At 51.1% G+C, this 18,722-nt stretch overlaps 1 protein-coding gene across 5 annotated transcripts in view; it reads right to left on the reverse strand.

Moving 5' to 3' along the window:
- The window catches only part of ACOX3 (acyl-CoA oxidase 3, pristanoyl), a 42,800-nt gene extending 24,088 nt beyond the window's left edge, over positions 1 to 18,712 (reverse strand). Inside the window, exons 1-8 of one of the 5 annotated variants that reach the window (XM_074351174.1) lie at positions 18,685 to 18,712; positions 18,457 to 18,591; positions 8,948 to 9,105; positions 7,810 to 8,043; positions 6,775 to 6,849; positions 5,872 to 5,961; positions 5,171 to 5,314; positions 2,409 to 2,497 (exon numbers count right to left, since the gene is read on the reverse strand). In XM_074351174.1, coding sequence (XP_074207275.1) covers positions 2,409 to 2,497; positions 5,171 to 5,314; positions 5,872 to 5,961; positions 6,775 to 6,849; positions 7,810 to 8,043; positions 8,948 to 9,091 — 776 coding nt within the window. In that variant the 5' untranslated portion in view covers positions 9,092 to 9,105; positions 18,457 to 18,591; positions 18,685 to 18,712. Of the gene's footprint in view, positions 1 to 2,408; positions 2,498 to 5,170; positions 5,315 to 5,871; positions 5,962 to 6,774; positions 6,850 to 7,809; positions 8,044 to 8,947; positions 9,106 to 15,198; positions 15,355 to 15,381; positions 15,583 to 18,456; positions 18,592 to 18,684 lie in introns of those variants that run through there. The other 4 variants (XM_074351166.1, XM_074351173.1, XM_074351188.1 and 1 more) reach the window with 4 other exon arrangements.
- Positions 18,713 to 18,722: the final 10 nt, after the last annotated feature.

Here is an 18,722-nt window from a genome sequence, read left to right on the forward strand (position 1 = left end):
ACCCCACGTCCTCCTTGCTCCTCGAGACTCCGCTGTGGTCGCACCCCACCTGGGGCCCAGGGGGCACTGGACATGCTCCCGCCTCCTGGAAGCTGTGGCTCACTGGCTCTCCTGAGGGGTCCCCACCGTTCTGAAGCTAGAGTTATTTGGTAAAAGTCACCCAAGCAATTTGTCTGCCTCTGATTTCCCACCTCCTTGGGAATTTTCGTCAAGTGACTAAAGCTAACCAACAGATCGTTACCACTTTTTTCAAAATAAACGATCTCGGACAACAGTCACTAAATCACAACACTGCCCCTCGAGCAGCAGGCAGAGTGAGCCCCAGGGTCTCCTGTGTCCCTGAAGCCCCCTGCTGGACATGCACACCAAGGCCGGCGGGGACGAGGGGCCAGGCGGGCAACTCGGGCAACATGGGACCTTCAGAGGCTCAGGGATGGAGCATGGCTGCTTCGACACCCTGTCTGCCCCGTAGGTTGGGTGACCTTGGGTTTGGGGAGCCTTTCTTAGATGGCCTGGGCAGGGGGAGGTGGTCCCCATGCCGCCCCCTGGTGGCACCAAGCTGGCACTTCAGAGTTTCCGAGCCCTGTTCACCACGACGTGCAATGCATGTGTTTAGGGGAGTCTTGGCTACGCTGGTGTGACTGTGGGTGGCTCTGCTCAGCGCTCCTCGGGACCATTGGGTAAGACACAAGCATTCAGTCTCGAGGGACAGAAGCTGAGCTGAGGGAACTAAGTGGGGAGCTTTTCACTGATGTCCCAGGACCGTGTTCAAGAATCTAACTTGTCAAACCAAATACGCAGGGACTGGAGATCTGTGACTGCACCCGACGCCGTCCACTGGACAGCAGTGACCTGTCCACCGATGGAATCACCGTACACGTATTTCTGACCCTGGGACGCAGCTCTAACAGACACCAGTTGTCAGAGTCCAGTGTGAGGCAGGGCGTCCCCCAACCTGCACACGGCCGGGACGCCTCCTCAAAACACCGAGTTGGGCGGCTGCCTTGCTCGGAGGGCTCCGGAGCGTCTCCTGCCCTGAGGACCAAAGGCCACCTGGCCCGCCCCCACAGTGATGGAAGGGAATTGACGGCGGGCTCCAGCCTTCACTCACAGGCTCTTCTCACAAGTCAGCGAGAGAGGCGCTCAGAATCCTAAGACGGGCACCTGTGGGCAGGCTCTGCGTGTGTGTGTTTGGTTTTGCTTTTTAACAACACCCTTCCGCTCTCTCCTCCAGCTACACAGAGTGAAAACTGATGGTTCCCAGCCCTCTCTGGCACAGGCTAGGGCGCGCCTGTTCTAAGGGTCCAAGCAGAGATTTGAGACACTCTCTGGGCCCCCAGCGCCCGGACTCCTTGCAGGGGTGGGGGTAGCAGCTGAGAGGTTTCTCCGCGCTCAGGGTGGCGGAGGACCCCCGGCCCAGCTTCAGCTTCAGAGATCACCTGCCCCCGATTCACCCTCTGAAGACCAGATGAGCAGAGGCTCACTACGTGAGGCAGGACCCTCTGGTCGCTGCTGTGCATGAAGAAGTAGGTACGTAAAAAATCCTGGGACAGTGTGAGCTACATGACTAAGGAACCCCCGGCTTTGCTTTCCCCCTGTTAGTAAGCATCTCGGGGGAGCAGGGAGCCCTCTTGGCCAGGCTTCCCAGGAGACGGAGTGTGAGTCCCACTGCACGGGTGAGGAAGCACCGACAGGCAGCAAACGGCCGGGAAGACCACGTCCTTGGTCCCCAGCCGGGAACCACACAAGGGCCCGGCACAGGGCCTACGGTTCTCCTCACAGACAAGGGGACAGGCCGGGTGAACACAAAGAGTCAGAGGTGGACCAAGGATTTGAATCCAAATCTGGCTGATTCCAAAACTCATGCCATTAATAATCCCAGGAATCTGCAGTGAGACCACAGGTTCTCCATGACGCGGTCCCTGCCCTCCTCCCAGCACGCTGCAGGGCCTCACAGCGCCCCCACCCCAGAGTCTCATCTCAGACCACACTGCCACCTCTGCCCAGAACACTGCTCTGCCCTCAAAATCACCATGGAACTGCGCTGGATGCCCAAGCTCCGGGGGAGGGAGGCAAAGCCCCAGGCCATGGGCTGAAGCCCCAGGGCCACTAGTGTCTGGCCTGGGCCTGGGTTGAGGGCTGGAGAGGCCGCCTGCCGGGGAGAAAACTGCTTGTCTCGCGCTCGGGGCCATTCACACCTCCTGCAGTTGCGGTTCAAGTGGCCATGGCCCTCCATGGCACGGAGGTGAGGCATGTCCCCACCGTGTTCTGCTTGCCTCCGCGGGGGTCCAGGAAGGCAAGAGGCAGCATGGAGGGACCGGTGAGGTGACAGGTAGAAATACACCGAACACACATCCTCAAGGAACGCCCCCCGAGGACGGACCACCAAGTCCAAGGTGCACACTCACCCGTTGTCCAGACCGTTCTGCCCGAGCTTCTTCCCAATGTTGCCAACCATCACCCCTGGCATGGGAAGAAGGGTCTTTGGGTCTCGAATCTGTACAAACCACAGAAACAGCGACTGTCACGACCACACAAAAATCAGAATGAACACGCTCAAAAACCCCAGTGACTGAGACACAGGCTCCCTCTGCGTAGCTGCAGTGGGTTCAAGTGTCCTCCGGAAACGCGACCTTATTAGGAGGAGGCTCCACCGCAGAGGGAATGAAGGATCTGGAGACGAGCTCGCCCTGGACCACCCAGGTGGGCCCCAGACCCATGGACCAGTGTCCTCTAAAAGGAGGCGATGACATGAAGAGAGGGAGGCCACCTGAAGACGGGGACAGAGATGGGAGAGAGGCAGCCACAGCCCAGGAACAGCTGGTGCCCCCCCTGAAGCCGGAGGAGGCTGGGAGGACCGTCCCCTGGAGCCTCCAGGGAGAGCGTGGCCTTTCTCACGTCTTGATCTAGCCTCTCGGCTCCAGTCTGTGAGACGCTCAGTCTCTGTTGTTCTGGGCCCCTAGTTCGCAGTGCTATTTGGTCATGGTGGCCCCAGGACACTGATGTAGAGGCTGAGCAGTACATGCTGCCTGGAGGACGCTAGGCGTTTCATATTTATGTTCTAGATACGGGACTCTCTGCTGGATTTTAATGAAAAGACAAGATGGCTGTGCACATACGTGCTGTGGGGGAAACAGTGTAAGATTATTTTTGTAAATCTCTGCTCCCCAAAATGAGTTTCCAACAAATATACACACCTAAAAGACACAGAGAGGGGAAGGGCACAGCTCAGCGGTAGAGCGCGTGCTTAGCATGCGCGAGGTCCTGGGTTCAGTCCCCAGTGCCTCCATTTGAAAAAGAAAAAAGAAAATGCAAATCAAAACCACAACCAGATAACTTCTTCACACACACTAGGGCGGTTATGGAAAAAAGGAAAAAAGAAAAATAACACGGGTCGGTGGGGATGTGACGGAACTGGAGCCCTCAGCATCGCTGGTGGGGAGGTAACACGGTGGGAACTATATAGGGCTCTAAACAAGCCCAACACAGAGTCGCCATCATGACCCTGCAACCTCGGTCCTGGGTTCGTGCCCCAGAGAACTGAAAACAGGTGTCCAAGCAGACCCCGCTCTTGAACGTTCACAGCGACGACATTCCCAGGAGCCAAAAGATGAGAAACCACCCAGCGTCCATCAAAGGACAAACGGGTACACACACCGCGGTCCCTCCACGCAGCAGATCGACCGTTCAGCCTTAGAAAGGAAGGGGGTCCTGGCACAGGCTGCAACGGGGATGAACCTCAAAGACGTGTGAAGGGTAAAGCAGCTATGGTATATTTACACAATGGAACACTACTCAGCCAGAAAAGAATGAAATAATGCCACCTGCAACAACACGGATGGACCAGGAGATCATCACACTAAGTGAAGTCAGTCAGAAAGAGAAAGAAAAATACCATACGATGTCACATACGTGGAATCTTAAAAAAGGACACAAACGAACTTATTTACAAAACAGAAACAGACTCACAGACACAGAAAACAAACTTGTGGTTACCAGAGCAGGAAGGAGGGGAGAGGGATAAACTGGGAGTTCAGGATTTGCAGATACTAACTCTATGTACAACACAGATACACAGCAAGGTCCTACTGTACAGCACGGGGGACTCTATTCAAAAGCTTGTAATAACCTATAATGAAAAAGAACATAAAAAGGAACGTACATACAAGTACAACTGAATCACTGTGCTGTACATCAGAAGTAAACACAGCACTGCAAACCAACTATACTTCAATAAAAACAAAACAAAACAAAAAAAGCAGGTGGAAGGAAAGAAGCCGGACACCAAAGCTCACAGAACACGTGATCCTTTTTAGACAAAGCGTCCCAGAGAGGCAGATCCACAGAGGAGACCAGGGGCTGCCAGGGCTGGGGTGGGGGGCGGGGGAGGGGAGTTGGTGCTGAGTCGGGGGGGCGAGCGTCTTCTAGAGATGAAACACTTTGAAGGGGCTGGCTGCACAACACCATGAATGCACTGAAAGCCACTCCATTGTTCCTTTAAAATGGTTAACTGTACGTTACATGAATTTCACCTCAATTTAAAAAAAATGATGGATTTTCTTCTCTCCTGAGAGCTCCCTCTCCCATCCAAAAAGTCCTGGAGACTAAGGATGTTGGAATGAGTCTGGGGGTGGGGGAAGTGGTTCCCTTCAGCACCCAGCCCGCCCAGAGAAAGGGTCCTGGATGAGCTTCTGCAGCTCCGGGCCCGGAGAGGCCGCAACAGCCTCAGGCAGGCAGGAGATGGGCTGGCCGCCCGCCCCAGGCCCCTCTGCTGGCCAAAACTCCACTTGTGACCTAGGAAGAGCCCCAAGTCAACTTCACATCAGAACTCCTGGAGCCCCTCGGGCCTGCTGCCAGAGCCCGGGGTGAGCAGGGGTGGGTGGTGGGCTGGGAGCTGGGGTCTGTGCCGGGTGTCCGTGCGATGCCAGCGTGACCTCTAGGAGGACGGAGAGTCTCTCCCAGATGATCCTCGGCCAGCGCTTCAGAGGTTCTCAACGGTGGCAGCCCTGACATTTGGGGCTGATAATTTTTCCAGGGTGTGTGGGGGGCCGTCCTGGGCACTATGGGGCGTTTAACCGTATCCCTGGTCTGTATCCCTAGAAGCCAGAAGCAGCACTGCCCCGAGCTGCGATGAAAATGTCTCCAGACTTGGGGTACACCCAGCCCCTACCTGCACGACAAAGGGGTGCAGCCCGTGGCACTGGCCCCCCGGTGTGTACAGCTGAGCGAAGAGCACAGTGTGCGTAGCGGTCTTGCCCATGTTGCCGACCCAGAACTTGGCAGCTTCGAAATCAGGGGAGTGTAGGATGAACTCCTGCACAAGGGAAAGAAGTTACAGTTACAGTTAGAGACTGGAGCACACACGGAACGTCTCTACCTCTTTGATACACTCGATTTTCTCTGCTCAAAACCTCTGAGGCAAGAGTAAGGACGGACTGAATATTGTGTCCTGGGTGGCCCAGGCCGTGGCGGGCAGGGAAAAGAAGGCGGGCAGCTGGCCCAGAGAGCCTGGCCGCAGGCAGGGGACGCAGACAGGCAGCTAGAAAGGGAACCTTCTCTAGTCTGTTCATTTTATAAAGCATGAGCAACTGGAACTGTTTACAAACCCAAGGCCAACAGGCTGCCTGGTAAACCAAGAAACAAATGTTACAAAATGATACATAGTGTCTTCACACAAATCCAAACCAGGAGAGATTTCCAGGTGGGAGTGGCTTCTGCCCTTTCTCTGCTGAGCTCCGGGTGACACATCCCTGTGTGCACCTCACAGGGATACACGCGAATAGACGAGCTCTTCACTCCTGACAATGCTGTGTTTCATACGCTTGAGGCCTTGAGGCCCCAAGACCGGATGGATGGGAGGGGACCACCTACCTCAGTAGTAGGGTCGTAGTGAGCAGTCGTCCGGATGGCCTTGGTGTTACTCCCGTGACTCAATTCGGTCAGAGCAAAACAGCCGAAAATCTAACGTGGAAGCACAAAATGCCATGAGGCGAGAAAGGCTCCTTCTGCACCTTCCTGGGGGGATCTGCCACCATCCTTCCTCTGCCGCCGACACCGCAGCTCAAAGGCCCCGATCTCACTGAGCCACTCTGCCGCACTGGGCGCCGCGCCTCCCAGCTGTGAGAGCGGCAGGCTGGACACGCGGACAGCGGCCCCGCCGAGTCAGCACCGCGGCAAGGACAGCTCCCAGGCAGCAGAAGGAAACCGCAGATCTAAGTTTTGATAAGAAAAAGCGAAGGGCAGCAAGGGAGCCATATTCAATATCTTGTAGTAACATGGTGAAAAAGAATATGAAAACGAACACGTGAATGTTCACGTACGACTGAAGTATCGTGCTGTACGCCAGAAACTGACGCAATGTTGTAAACTGATCATACTTCAATAAAAATATGTATTTTAAAAAAAAGACAAAAAAAAAAAAGGAAAAAGTGAGGGGCGCAGCGGGATGGGGGAGGGCACAACTCAGTGGTAGAGCGCGTGCTCAGTATGCACAAGGTCTTGGGTTCAGTCCCCAGCACCTCCATTAAAAAAAAGAAAAACAGAAAAAAAAATAAATGCCCATTTGAAAAAAAAATTAAGAAAAAGATAAATTTCTACCCCACTGGGAATTTGGCATACCCTGGTTGAGTAAAGGACAGCTCTGGCTATCTGGCGAGAACCCTCAGAACACAAAATACCCAGAGCATCTCTCTTGGGGCCCCTCTTCTGCAAACTGCCCTTTCCACGCATCTCTAAGGAGGTGACCGAACAGGAAGCCATGACTCACCAGCTTACCTCCAAACTGAAGATCTTTGGGATATATTTGAAATGCCTTTCAGAACCAGAGCTGTAAATCGTGGATCCAAAAGTCTGGAAATAAAATGCCACCACGAAAACAGGCGGAAGTCAGTAAGTGCTGTCCTGTGACTCCCCGCAGCTGTGCGCTCCACGCCCGCCCCGCGGTGGCTCCTCAGCGTCGTTGCCCCACACGGGCGAGGAACTCGGATTCCGAGGGGCTACCTAAGAGCGCTGGTGCCCAAGGCCCGGCGTCTCCTGAGACACGGCCGCCTGGCCTGGAGCTTACGGAGTGGCAAGACCTGGGTCCTCGTCCCAAGCAGTTTATGTGAGTTAAACAGAACCGAGTGGATCCGTGAACAGCAAGGAGATGGGGGTGGGGTTGGGGGTGAGGTGCAGGAAGGGCAGAGAGCCCACCTCTCCCTCAGACGGCACCAGGACAAGGCTGTCCCCCTGTGTGTCAGAGGGCGGGAACACAGGCCTCACCTTGGCCCTAATTTCCTTTTCTTTTTTTTTTTTTGTCTTTATTTTTTTACTTTTATTTTTTAAAATTTTGTAGGGGGGAGGTAATTAAGTTTATTCATTGATTTATTTTTAGAGGAGGTCCTGGGGATTGAACCCAGGACCTTGTGCATGCTCAGCAAGTGCTCTGCCACTTAAGCTATACCCAGCCCCCACCTCGCTTTCTTTTCTGGGGCATAAGGACTTACGTGTGCGAATGTGCATCCAGAGCTGGGAAGACCTGGACTTCCACTAAGAGTCACAAGGTCTGCCCACTCGGCCTTACCTCTGCTTTTGTTTCCTATAGTTTTTTAGAAATCTCTTTAAACAAACATCACCCAAATGTGTAAATCTCCCAAAACTTTAGAAGCATGGAAATGCTGACAACATCCCAACCACAGAGGAAACCGTCTGCATCTCACAGGCTGAGTGTGTTTGGTATCCTGGTTGTTCTGGTCCCTGGACAGACACTGTCTCGGCCTCGTGGCTCGGGGACAGTGAGGGCCCACACTTCTCTCCCAGGCGCTGACTCACCAGGAGGTGCAGGAAGAATTTGGTGGCCAGGGACCAGTCGTACATGCCGAGGCACTCAACCAGCACCCGGATCCTCCAGGGGCTTCCCAGCACGTCCTCCATGGGGAGGAAGTCATATTCGAAGATCCGCTTGCAGCGCAGGAAGTTCAGCTCCTGGTACTTCTCCACTGAGAGATCACTTCCACGGGGATGCGCGAAGAGGGGGTCGCTCTCCAGAGCCGAGAAGACAGCGTTCTGGGAATGCAGGAGGCGGGGAAGGGCTAATTTGGAGGCAAAGGATGGGCTCTCACTACGCTCTTGCTTACACAGTTTTCTCAAGGCCACCGGCTACCTTGGACACACAGTCTAATGCAGAGATACAGGGACAGAGATGAAAGTCCATCCCAGAGAGGGAGGCAGGGAACCAGGGAATTGAAACCTGGACCTACTATTCAGAGACGCCTGTAAAGTTTAAAAGTAACTTCTAACTGACCTCAGAGAGCAAGTGAGTAATGGGAGCAGCCCCACTGGGGGAGCAGGAAGCCCTGACCGGACCTAGTCTCTGTGACCACATTGTTCCAGGGTCTTGCCGGCTCACCTAACCTGGGTCCTCATTACCTGATCTTGTTTTTGCGGAGTGTTTGTTCCACAGAGCAGAACAAACTGGAAAGCAAGTAGGAAAAGAGGAGCCGATGGAGGGAGACAAACAGCCAGAGAAGACGGATAAATGGACCCAGCGGGACCCTGAGAGCGGGAGTGCTTATACCCAGCTGCCTGGGCTGACAGCTCCCCGACTTAAGTGTCTTTTCCTCTTCTGAGCAATAAAGCAGCCTTCCACTTTGCTCCTTGGCCTCTGCTGAGAATTCTTTCTCAACCAGCAGGGAAGGGCCCACACTCTCTGTGGGGTTTCTAATCTGGGCTTCTCTCTATCCGCTAACACAGTAGAGAGCAGAGGGCCCTGAGGCGTGGGAGGTCTAATCCATCCGTGTTCATCCATCCAGAGCTCCCAACAATTCCCCGGCACCGTCCAGAGGCTGAAAAGGAGAAAGGCCTGGGCAGGCCTAGGACTCACCCCACCTTTTTGTAGATCCACAAGACGCCCCCCCAGACCCCACCCGCAGAGGTCCCCATGGGCAGCACTGCCCAGTCCCGGCCTCACCTTAAAGCGCAGCACATCCTCGCCCTCCAAGAACAGCGCCAGCTCCTTCCAGCAGAAGGAGGCGCGGGCACGGGCCGCGTGCAGGGGTCCCCGGGGCGGGTCTGGCAGCACCAGGACATCGCTCCCTTCCTCGGGGGGCGCCATCGCTCCACGTCCACCTGCAGAGACACGCTCTGAGTCTGTGTGTGCCGCCCAGTCACACCCTCTGGGGCCACGGCAGAAGCGCAGCGTGGTGCAAAGAAGAGACCAAGAAACCGATAGGCTCTGACTGCGAAGGGACAGTCGGAGGGAATTACCACCCAAGAGCTACCGTCCCCCTTCCCAGGATGGGACGGTGGGGCGAGCGTGCATGTTTTCACTCCTGAACAGAGGTGCCCAGGGCCTGGGCGAGAGCACAGGGCAGTCACGCAGCCGGTGCTGGGAAGCTCCAAGGAACACAGGCCGCAGTGAGCCCGGGCCACTGGGGAAGAGTCCAGGGCTCTGTGTGCTCCAGCCTGGCCTGAGGACACGCTCCTCTTCACTTGGGGCCAGCCAGGCCCACTGCCCAGGGAGCCTCACCCAAGAGTCTGCTCACCGGTCTGCTCTGGCCCCCCCAGAGTCCCCTTGAGCAGGTCTGGATGGGGGATGTCGGCCACAGACCCCATGTGTGACTCCACTTGGTGTAGGGGCATCTGGCTTCCCACTAAAGAGCAACCCAGCTCTCTTGCCCAAAGGATCATTCTGGGATTTTCTGAGCAGACTGGCTCTTTTGTACAGTGCCTGGGCCAGTGGAGGCGTGGACGGGAGAGGCTCGAGAATGCAGACCTGGAGGGACACCAGGAGAGCAGAGTCCTGGGCATGGCCCCAGCTGAACCCTTTAAGGCCCACAGAACCTTTAAATCCTTCTAGTTGATTGTTAGAACAGGATGCCAGGCTCTGAGTACAATGGGTCAGGGCTGCTGACACACCATGGAGAAGTGGTCTCTTTCATGGTGAAGCATTTTTGTGTTCTGTGTGAGAGGGCACGACCGGGCGTCAGCTTATGTGTCAGGGGCCATGCCCTCGACAGACTGCAGTTTATTTCAGCCCCCGAATCGTGAGCCAAGTACTGCCATCCCTCCTGAAAGATGCGAGAGCCCAAGCTCAGAGAGGCTCGCTGTCTTCCTAGAGCGCCCACCACCGAGGAGTGGCAGAGAAGAGACCTGAACCCAGCAGTGTCTGACCTCAGGGCAAGCTCCTCAAAGCACCACTTCAAAGACACTAAGAAAGAAGCACGGACTAAACCAAGAGCCAAGCAGAAGGAAGAAGCTAAAAGGTCAGAGCAAAAAGCATGGAGCAGAAAAGAGACAATCAACAAAAACCAAAGTTGGCTCTTTGAAAAAGACTGACAAAATTGGGAACTTTTAGCTAGATTGACCCAGTTATAAAAAAAAAAAAGAGGGAAAAGGCAAATTACTAACATCAAGAACCAAAAAGGGACTATTACTACCGACCTTAAAGAAATAACAAGGATTCTAAGGGAATATTATCAACCACGGCACACCAGCAAATCAGGAAATCTCCATGAAACGGACAAATGCCTGGAAAGAAACAAGCTACCAAAACTGACTCATGAAGAAACAGAAGATGTGAAGAGATCTACAGTGAGTAATGACATTGAGATCAGTCAGCTACCCACAAAGGAAAGCAGGCGGCTTCAGCTGTGAATTCTACCAAATATTTAAAGACATCAGTAATCTACAAACTCTTCCAAGAAAAACAAGAGGAAGGAACACATCCATAAAGGTTTCCATTAAGCCAGTTTTACCTTGAAATCAAAACCAAAGACATCACAAGAAAACTACAGACCAACATCTCTTGTGAACACATACAGAAAATTCTCAGCAAATCTTGCTGAGTGAATCCAGCAACGTACAAGAAAGATTCTATGCCAGGACCAACTGAGATTTATCCTAGGAATGTAAGGTTGATTCAACATTTGAAAATCAATTCACAGAATAAAGGACAAAAAAGCACATGATCATACCAACAGATGCAGAAAAGCATTTGTCAAAATCAAACACCCTTTCATGATAAAAACTCAACAAACGAGAAATAGTTTAATAAAACTGACCCAATAAAAGGCATCTACAAAAACTCCATAGTTATCATTGTACTTAAGTACGAAAGACTGAATGCCGTGCCCCTGAGATCAGGAACAAGACAAGGATGTCTGTCTCTTCTCTTCAACACTGCTGGAGGTCCCAGCCAGTCAGCTGGGAAAGAAATTAAATAAAAGTTATTCTGATCGGCATCCTATCTCTATTCACAGATACTATGATTTTGCATATAGAAATTCTGAGTAAGTCCACTAAAAAACTGGTAGAATTAATAAATCAGTTCAGCCAGTTTGTGGGGTACAAGATCAGTATGCAAAACTCAACTGACTGCTCTACATCACCCATGAACAACTCAAAAGTGAAATTAAGAAAACAATTCCATTGGCAACAGCATCAAAAATAATAAATTACTTAGAAATAAATTCGACAAAAGAAGTGGAAAACTTATACTCTGACAACTATACAACATTTTTGAAAGAAAGCTAAGACCTAAATAAATGGAAAGACAATCCTTTGTTCATGGCTTGGGAGACGCAGTATTGTTAAAATGCCAGTATTTCCCAACACATCTACAGACCCCATGTTATCCCAGTCAAGGTTCCAGCTGGATTTTTTTTTTTTTGAGGGAATTAAAAAGCTGACCCTAAAAGTCATACAGAAATTCAAGAAACTCAGAATAGACAAAACCACTTAGAAAAAGAACAAAGTTGGAGGATTCAGACTTCTCTATTTCAAAACTTGCTACAAAATGACAGCAATGAAGACACAGTGGTATTGGCATAAAGACAGACATACTTAGATCAGTGGAATAGGATTGAGAGTCCAGCAACCAGCCATCACGTGTAGGGTCAAAGCTTTCTGAGAGGGGTGCCAAGATAATCCGTGGGAGAAAAACAGTCCTTTCTGTTGGTGCCGGCGCAACTGAATACCCATGTGCAGAGGAATGCAGGTGAACTCTTTCCACACACATTCACAAAAATTAACTCAGAATGAATTGCAGATCTAAACGTAAGAGCTACAACTATAAAACTCCTAGAAGAAAATAAGGGAAAAATCTTTAAAATCTTACGCTAGGCAAAGCCTTCTTAGAGATGATCTCAAAAGCAAAAGCAACAGAAGAAAAATAATCAGTACACTGGACTTCATCAAAATTAAAAAAATTTTCAGCAAAGAACACCATCAAGACAGTGAAAAAACCCAGAGGGTGAGGGAAGATATCTGCAAATCATATATTGATAAGGGCCTTGTGCCCAAACTGCATGAAGAATCTTAACACCCAACAATAAAGCCAAATAACCTGATTTAAAAGGTTCAAATAGACATTTCTCCAAAGATATACAAGGGCCAATAAGCACCCAAAAAGATTCTCAACATCATTAGCCATCAGGGAAATGCAAATCAAAACCAGAGTAAGATACGACTTCCCATCCACTAGGATGGCCATGATCGTGAAGATAATTAATAACAAGCTTTGATAAGGATGTGGGGCAACTGGAACCCTTATACGTTACTGGTGGGAATGTAAAATGGTGCAGTGACTTTGGAAAAGTCTGGTAATTCTTCAAAAGCGTAAATACAGTTACCACATGACCCAGCAATTCTGCTCCTAGGTATAAATCCAAGAGAAATGAAAAAAAATATCTGCACAAAAGTTTGTATAAGGATGTTCACAGTAGCATTATTTACAACCCGAAGTAGAAACCGCCCGTACGTCCATCAGCAAAATGTAGTCTCTCCACACAGGGAAATATGATTGGCCACAGAAAGGAATAAACTACTGGCTTGTGCTACACTGTAGAGGAACCTTGCAAACACCATGCCGAGTGAAAGAAGTCAGACTTTTTGGTCACATGGTACATGATCCCGTTTAAGTGAAATGATCAGAAAGGGTAAATAGAGATAGAAAGTAGATTAGCAGCTGCCAGGAGCTGGGTTTGCGGGGTGATGAGAAGTGACTCCTAATGGGTCTAAGCTTCCTCCTGGACTGATGAAAATGCCCTGGGGTTAAGCAGCGGTATTACTGCACAACTCTGTGAGTATCTGAAAACCACTGAACCATACACTTCAGATGGGTAAACTGTGTGATGAGTTATATTTCAATAAAGCAGTTAAATTTTTAAAAAACTTTTAAGTAAGGCACAGCTCTGAGCAGAGACCAAGTGCCCCCAAATGCAAGCTATGAAGTCCAAGGGAAACTGTCTCTTTCTGGACTTCCTGCACGTGGCCCCATCCCTGTTCCTCTCCTGCCCCCTCCCTCTGCTGCTCCTCCTGCGTCCCCCTCAGCCACTCTCGCTCTGCATCATCACGTCCCTTTAAATTGTCTCAGTGCACAGAGGGCTCCCAAATCCATGCTTCCAGACCCATGTGTTCATTGGCAGTTTCCTGAACACCCCTCCCCTCTCACATTCTGGAGGTCCTCAGACTCTGAAAGTTCAGCACTGCTCCCCCTGCCCATACTGTCATCCTGCAGGTCTAGTTCAATGCCACCAGTGACCCAAGGTTAGTCACGCTATAAACCCAAGTGTCACCCTGGAACTCTCTCCTCCCTGGTGCCCCACAACCCAGTTAGTTACCAACACCCCTCACCACTGCACCTCTTTAATGTCGACTGAATCCCTTCATTTCTCGTTGCGCCTATTAAATCTATCCTAATAATCTCCAATCGTTGACCAAACAGTCATTGCGTGTGGTGAATATGTTAATCTCACACATGGCTAATCGAGATCAAGCAACTGACTCATCAGCATGGCAGCCTCAAGCAGCCTCATCTTCCAGGCGAGGAAATGGAGCTTGCCAGTCAAGTAAACTGCCGCCCAAGGTCAAACGGCGGTTATCAGGCACGCCCCGCCCCAAATCCCAGTCCCCAAGCAGTCAAACGCCACCGGAGGTCACCAGCATCCCTGCATGACAGTCCAGCTGTTAAAACAAGGGCTTGAAGGCAGGCACCTGGTGTTGGATCCCAGTTTTAGAGCTAACCTGTTGGGCAAGCGCAGCAAAGTCACTTCACCAATCGGTGCCTCAGGGGAGATGACAACACGGTAATGCTGGTCAGGTATCTAGTTACCAGGCTGTGGCCATTAATTAACAGGGCCGTGCGGAGCAGGTCCCAGCATGGAACGTCCATATCATTACTGTGGTAATTGCCGCTTTCAGACAATTGTAGACGCGGTCCTAACACGCAGAGCCAACGGTTCTCCCTTTAGGTGACAGCTGTCTGGTGATCTCAGGGTGAGACAGGAAGGGGGCAGGGCATAGCCATTCAAGGACTGCCACAGCAATTAACATCAAAATGGTGAAGGATTCAACCCCCAGGAGGCCTTGAGGCTCAGGATGAAGAGATTTAACTTCTAGCAGATCTTGAGCTTCATTATACGCCCCCTGTAATGTAAGCATGGTGAATAGCATGCCCACAGGCGCCAAGGCAGTCCCAGGGCTAGCCATGTGAAGGAAAAACCGGGCTGGTCTGACAAGATAACTCATAAGTCTAGGAATGTGAAGGAGAGGCTGGGCTAGGCTAACAAGTCTAAGTATTGGAGTACTGATCTGAGTTCTGCTGGACTAACTTGTAAATCTAGGTTAATTAGTGTTGGTTTGCTGTTCATGTTTTTTTGCTAGCCAGCTGGATTTTCAAAGATACATATCTGGCTTTGGAATGTTGGTTTGCTGCCTCCCCGCCTCCACTTTTGTGATGCTGCTGCTGCTAAAGCTGTTCCATGCCTATTGGCTGAATACCCCAAGCTTGTACTTTACCCTATAAAACCTCATGTGCACGTCTTGGAGGCGCTCAGAGCTTTGGAGCAGAAGCCCCTCTGAGCCCGCCGGCATAATACATCTGAGTACTCCAACCCTCCGAGTGGTGCTTGTTTCTTGACTGGCCTGTCGTTTCCGTAACAGCCACAGAGGGTCAGAGTGGGAAATGGACAACTTCTTGGGAATCCCAGCCCCTTCCCCAGGCTACTTACACTGGTCCTTCCACTTACTGGCATATGAAGCCACCGAGCCCATAAAAACCGGCAATATGGTGCCTCGAGGGCCACTGCCCCCTCTTTCTCCCTCTTCGGAGACGGCCCACACTGTCTATGGAGTGTGTACTTACTTTTAATCTGAGCACCCAACCCCCACACCTCGTGGCTTTTGTCTTGCCTTTCAATGTATCCCTCTGAATAAACCCACCTTTACTCAACTGTGGCTCGCTCTTGAATTCTTTCCGGCACGAAGCCAAGGACCCACACTTGGCGGAGCACGTCCCAGGGGCTCAACCAAAGCCTGGGACACGGCCCTCCTCATGCCCCACATCCGTTTTTCCTGCATCAAGGGGACAATGTCCAAAGTCCTCAAAAAGTCTCACACATTTACCTGCCCGGCAGCCGGCCCTCCCAGCCTCTGCGCCAGACACGAGTGTGCCCCGGGACCTTTGCACGAGCCGCCCCTGCGCCCCGAGGCAAACGCAGCTGGACCTTCGGACCTCGCAGTGTCGCCCCAGTGCCCAGCACACACAGCAGGTGCTCTACGGAGCTGGTCGGAGCAGCCAAGGCCCCGGGAAGAGGAACGCGCAGGCGCGGACAGGCCGGGTTATCTGCCCCGTCCCACCTCACCGCTGACGTCATCGAGGCGCGCCGCCCGCCACCCCACCCCCCCCCACTCCCCCACACCCCGTCGCCTGGGAAACGCAGGAAGCCTCTGCGCTCAAAGGCCACAGGAGCCTGCGAGCGGGTGGCGGGCAGTGGAGACACGGAACATTCCCACCCTCACGGGAAGTTCTACAGGATAGCACTATCCTGAGACCACTCCCAACCCCAAGCCACGGTTTGGGACCTCAACCTAAGCCTGGATCTTGCCAGCTTTCGCCCAGCAGCGTCTGCTCAGGGCCCTGCTTCTCCCGGGGACAGTCCTGACAGCCCTGCTATCCGCACAGCTCTCTGACACGCTGCCTTCGCCTGGAGACCTGTCCACTCAGAAATTATCATTGGGTGTCTCCTATGTGCCAAATACTAAGCTAGGGCTATGGACATAAACAAGCCAGACAGGGGTCCCGAACTTAGGACATTTATGTTCTAGAGGAAGGAGATAACACACAATGAAGTTTGGATAATTAGAAGAAAGCAAAACAGGGTAATAAGAGATGAAATGTCTGGGGGCTACTTGATTGGGGGGTCGGGAAGTCCTGTCTGAGGAGAGGACATTTAATCTGATTTCTTATTGGAAGAAGATAGGGAATGAGCATTCCAGGCAGAGGAACAGGGCGGGAATGAGAGGAGTGACCTTCCCAGTTCCAAAAACAAGAAGCGCCCTATGGCAGGGGCTTAGTGGGTAAGGGGAAGGAGAATGACCTTGGAAAGGAAGGCATAAACTAGGTTGCGTGGGACACTGGAGGCAGGAGTCAAGAGATTAACTGTGTTCTTAATTTGGTGTGTGAGTTTCTGGCAAGAACTGGCATGATCTTATGCAAGGATACCAGCCCACATTGAACTGGAATTTCCACCTCCCCCCTTAACACTGGCTTCTGAATTTATGATCTCTTACTCCAAAGACCTTGGCCTCTAGAGTTCTGCCCAGTGATCACTCTCCGCTCTGTCCATGTGACATGCAGCAGAGCTGCAGGGACCAAATCAGTCAGGACCAGGACAGGGGAAAATGTCATGGCCCAGAAACAAAAAGGCCCAGAAGTATAAGGGCACAAAGTCTGAGAAGCTAGAGGCTTTTGAGGAATTGAGCTCATAATTAAATAAAACAGCACTCTTTCTATACATGAGAAACCGAGTGGATGGGTAACTTGCCTTGTTGCTGTTTTGATTACAGACATTACAGAACAAGCTGAATGAAAAAACAAAAGTACTTTGCACCCTGAGTTCAATGAAAATAAGCAAGAATGCCCAGTCTAACACCAGCCCACTAAGTCAGTGCCCAGTCCAATACCAACCCCCTAACGCTTTCCTATATTTTGCAATATAGGAATTTTGCTTTCCTATAAATTGCAAACTCCCTAATGAAAAACATTGCTCTTGGCTTTGGTAATACCAAAGATTGTAGCTATGTGATGACCTTTGTAGAGATGAGAATCATGGTGGGGGGGGGGATTTTCTTCCCCTACAGTGAACAAACTATACCCTTTGAACTATACTATTAGTCCTTTTTTTTTTTTTTTTTTCAATGGAGGTGCTGGGGATTGATCCCAGGACCTCAGTGCATCCTAAGCATGTGCTCCACCACTGAGATATACCCACCACCTGGAACTTTTCTGTTTTGTTCTGTGCTCTTTATTTGGACAGCCAGTTCTTCTGTAGTCAGGACTTCCTTGCAGAATTGTTTTTAGTACGTTGGTTCTTTTAAACTCGGTTGTCACTGTGTCCTTTCCTTCAACACCTTTCCTTCAAGATAGGAGCCATGGAGGGGAAAACTTCCAACCTTCTGCAACCTCTGCACCCCGTATATCTTGACGCTTGTACTTTTCATACTCCATGGTCATTGTCTTACCTGTCTGGCTCTGCCATTGGCCTCAAGGTTTCTCAAGGGCAGGATCTTATTTAGCCCTGCATCCTCAGTGCTTAGCCCAGGTCCTTCCACACATTAGCAACTAGTAACGTTTGAAATTATTCATCTTTTGGCTGCCCCAACCAAGCTAAATATCTTTGGACCATGCTGGGAGTTGAATTAGGCCCCCGACACAAGACATGTCAAAGTCCTAACCCACTGTACCTGTGATCTTATCTGAAAATAGGATCTTTGTGGGAGTAGAGACAAAGAGAAACAAGAATGCCATGTGACCATGGAGGCAGAGGTTAGAGTTATGTGGCCACAAGCCCAGAACACTAAAACTGCTGGCGCCCACCAGAGGCTGAGAGCAAGGCACAAAACAGATTCTCTTAGAGCCTGAAGATCTGTGAGAGAATTAGTTTCTGTTGTTTTACGCTACCTAGTTTATAATAATTTGTTCTGGCGGCCACAGGAAACTAATACAGCGGCATGAAAATCAACTGCATGATCAAAGACTATGAGGTTTATCACTCATCTTTTATTTAATTCCACAGACATTTGGTCTTTGCTCTTCTCGCCGATAAATCACAAGGTTTGAGTTAGTTTCCACTCGTTGATTCTGATTAGGGAATGGCAAAATCCCAACTGAGGGACCAATGTACAAAAAGAATAAAGAATCTTCGAGGTACTTGGAATTCTGGAACTAGATTCCGCAGACTGTGCTGGTGATAATTGGCCTAAACTGGCAGTACCCAGCCTTCCCTGTTCCTCGTGGGGACACGCAGGTGACAGCTGACGTTCGCCTGTCATAAGAAACACCCCAGGGCAGCGCTCAGACGTATTAAGGTACCGGCTATAGCTCTCACCAGAAAGCACACCAGAATGCAAACGGGGAAGCGCGATCTTTCACAAAAGGACTAATCCTGAACATTCACAAACGCGGGCTCCCCGACTTACCAGTAATCAATACTGGAGACAATCAGGTGGATGCAGGGATGATCTTTATGATTCCATAAATACAGCACCTCCAGAAGTCTCCAAACGCAGCTCGGGTCACGTTACTATCCGGCACCGACACCTCTGGATGGATCCCTGGAGAATAAAGTTAAATTCTTCAGCCGAGATCTCCCCGGGAGAACGCTGTCAGGGAAACGAAAGCAGGTAGAGCAGAGGGTCCATCTTCACCTCCTTCGTTTCCGGCCCCAGCGCCCCGCCCCATGACG

Source organism: Camelus bactrianus, chromosome 2 (assembly GCF_048773025.1).
Source record: "Camelus bactrianus isolate YW-2024 breed Bactrian camel chromosome 2, ASM4877302v1, whole genome shotgun sequence".
NCBI classification, from domain to species: Eukaryota; Metazoa; Chordata; class Mammalia; order Artiodactyla; family Camelidae; genus Camelus; species Camelus bactrianus.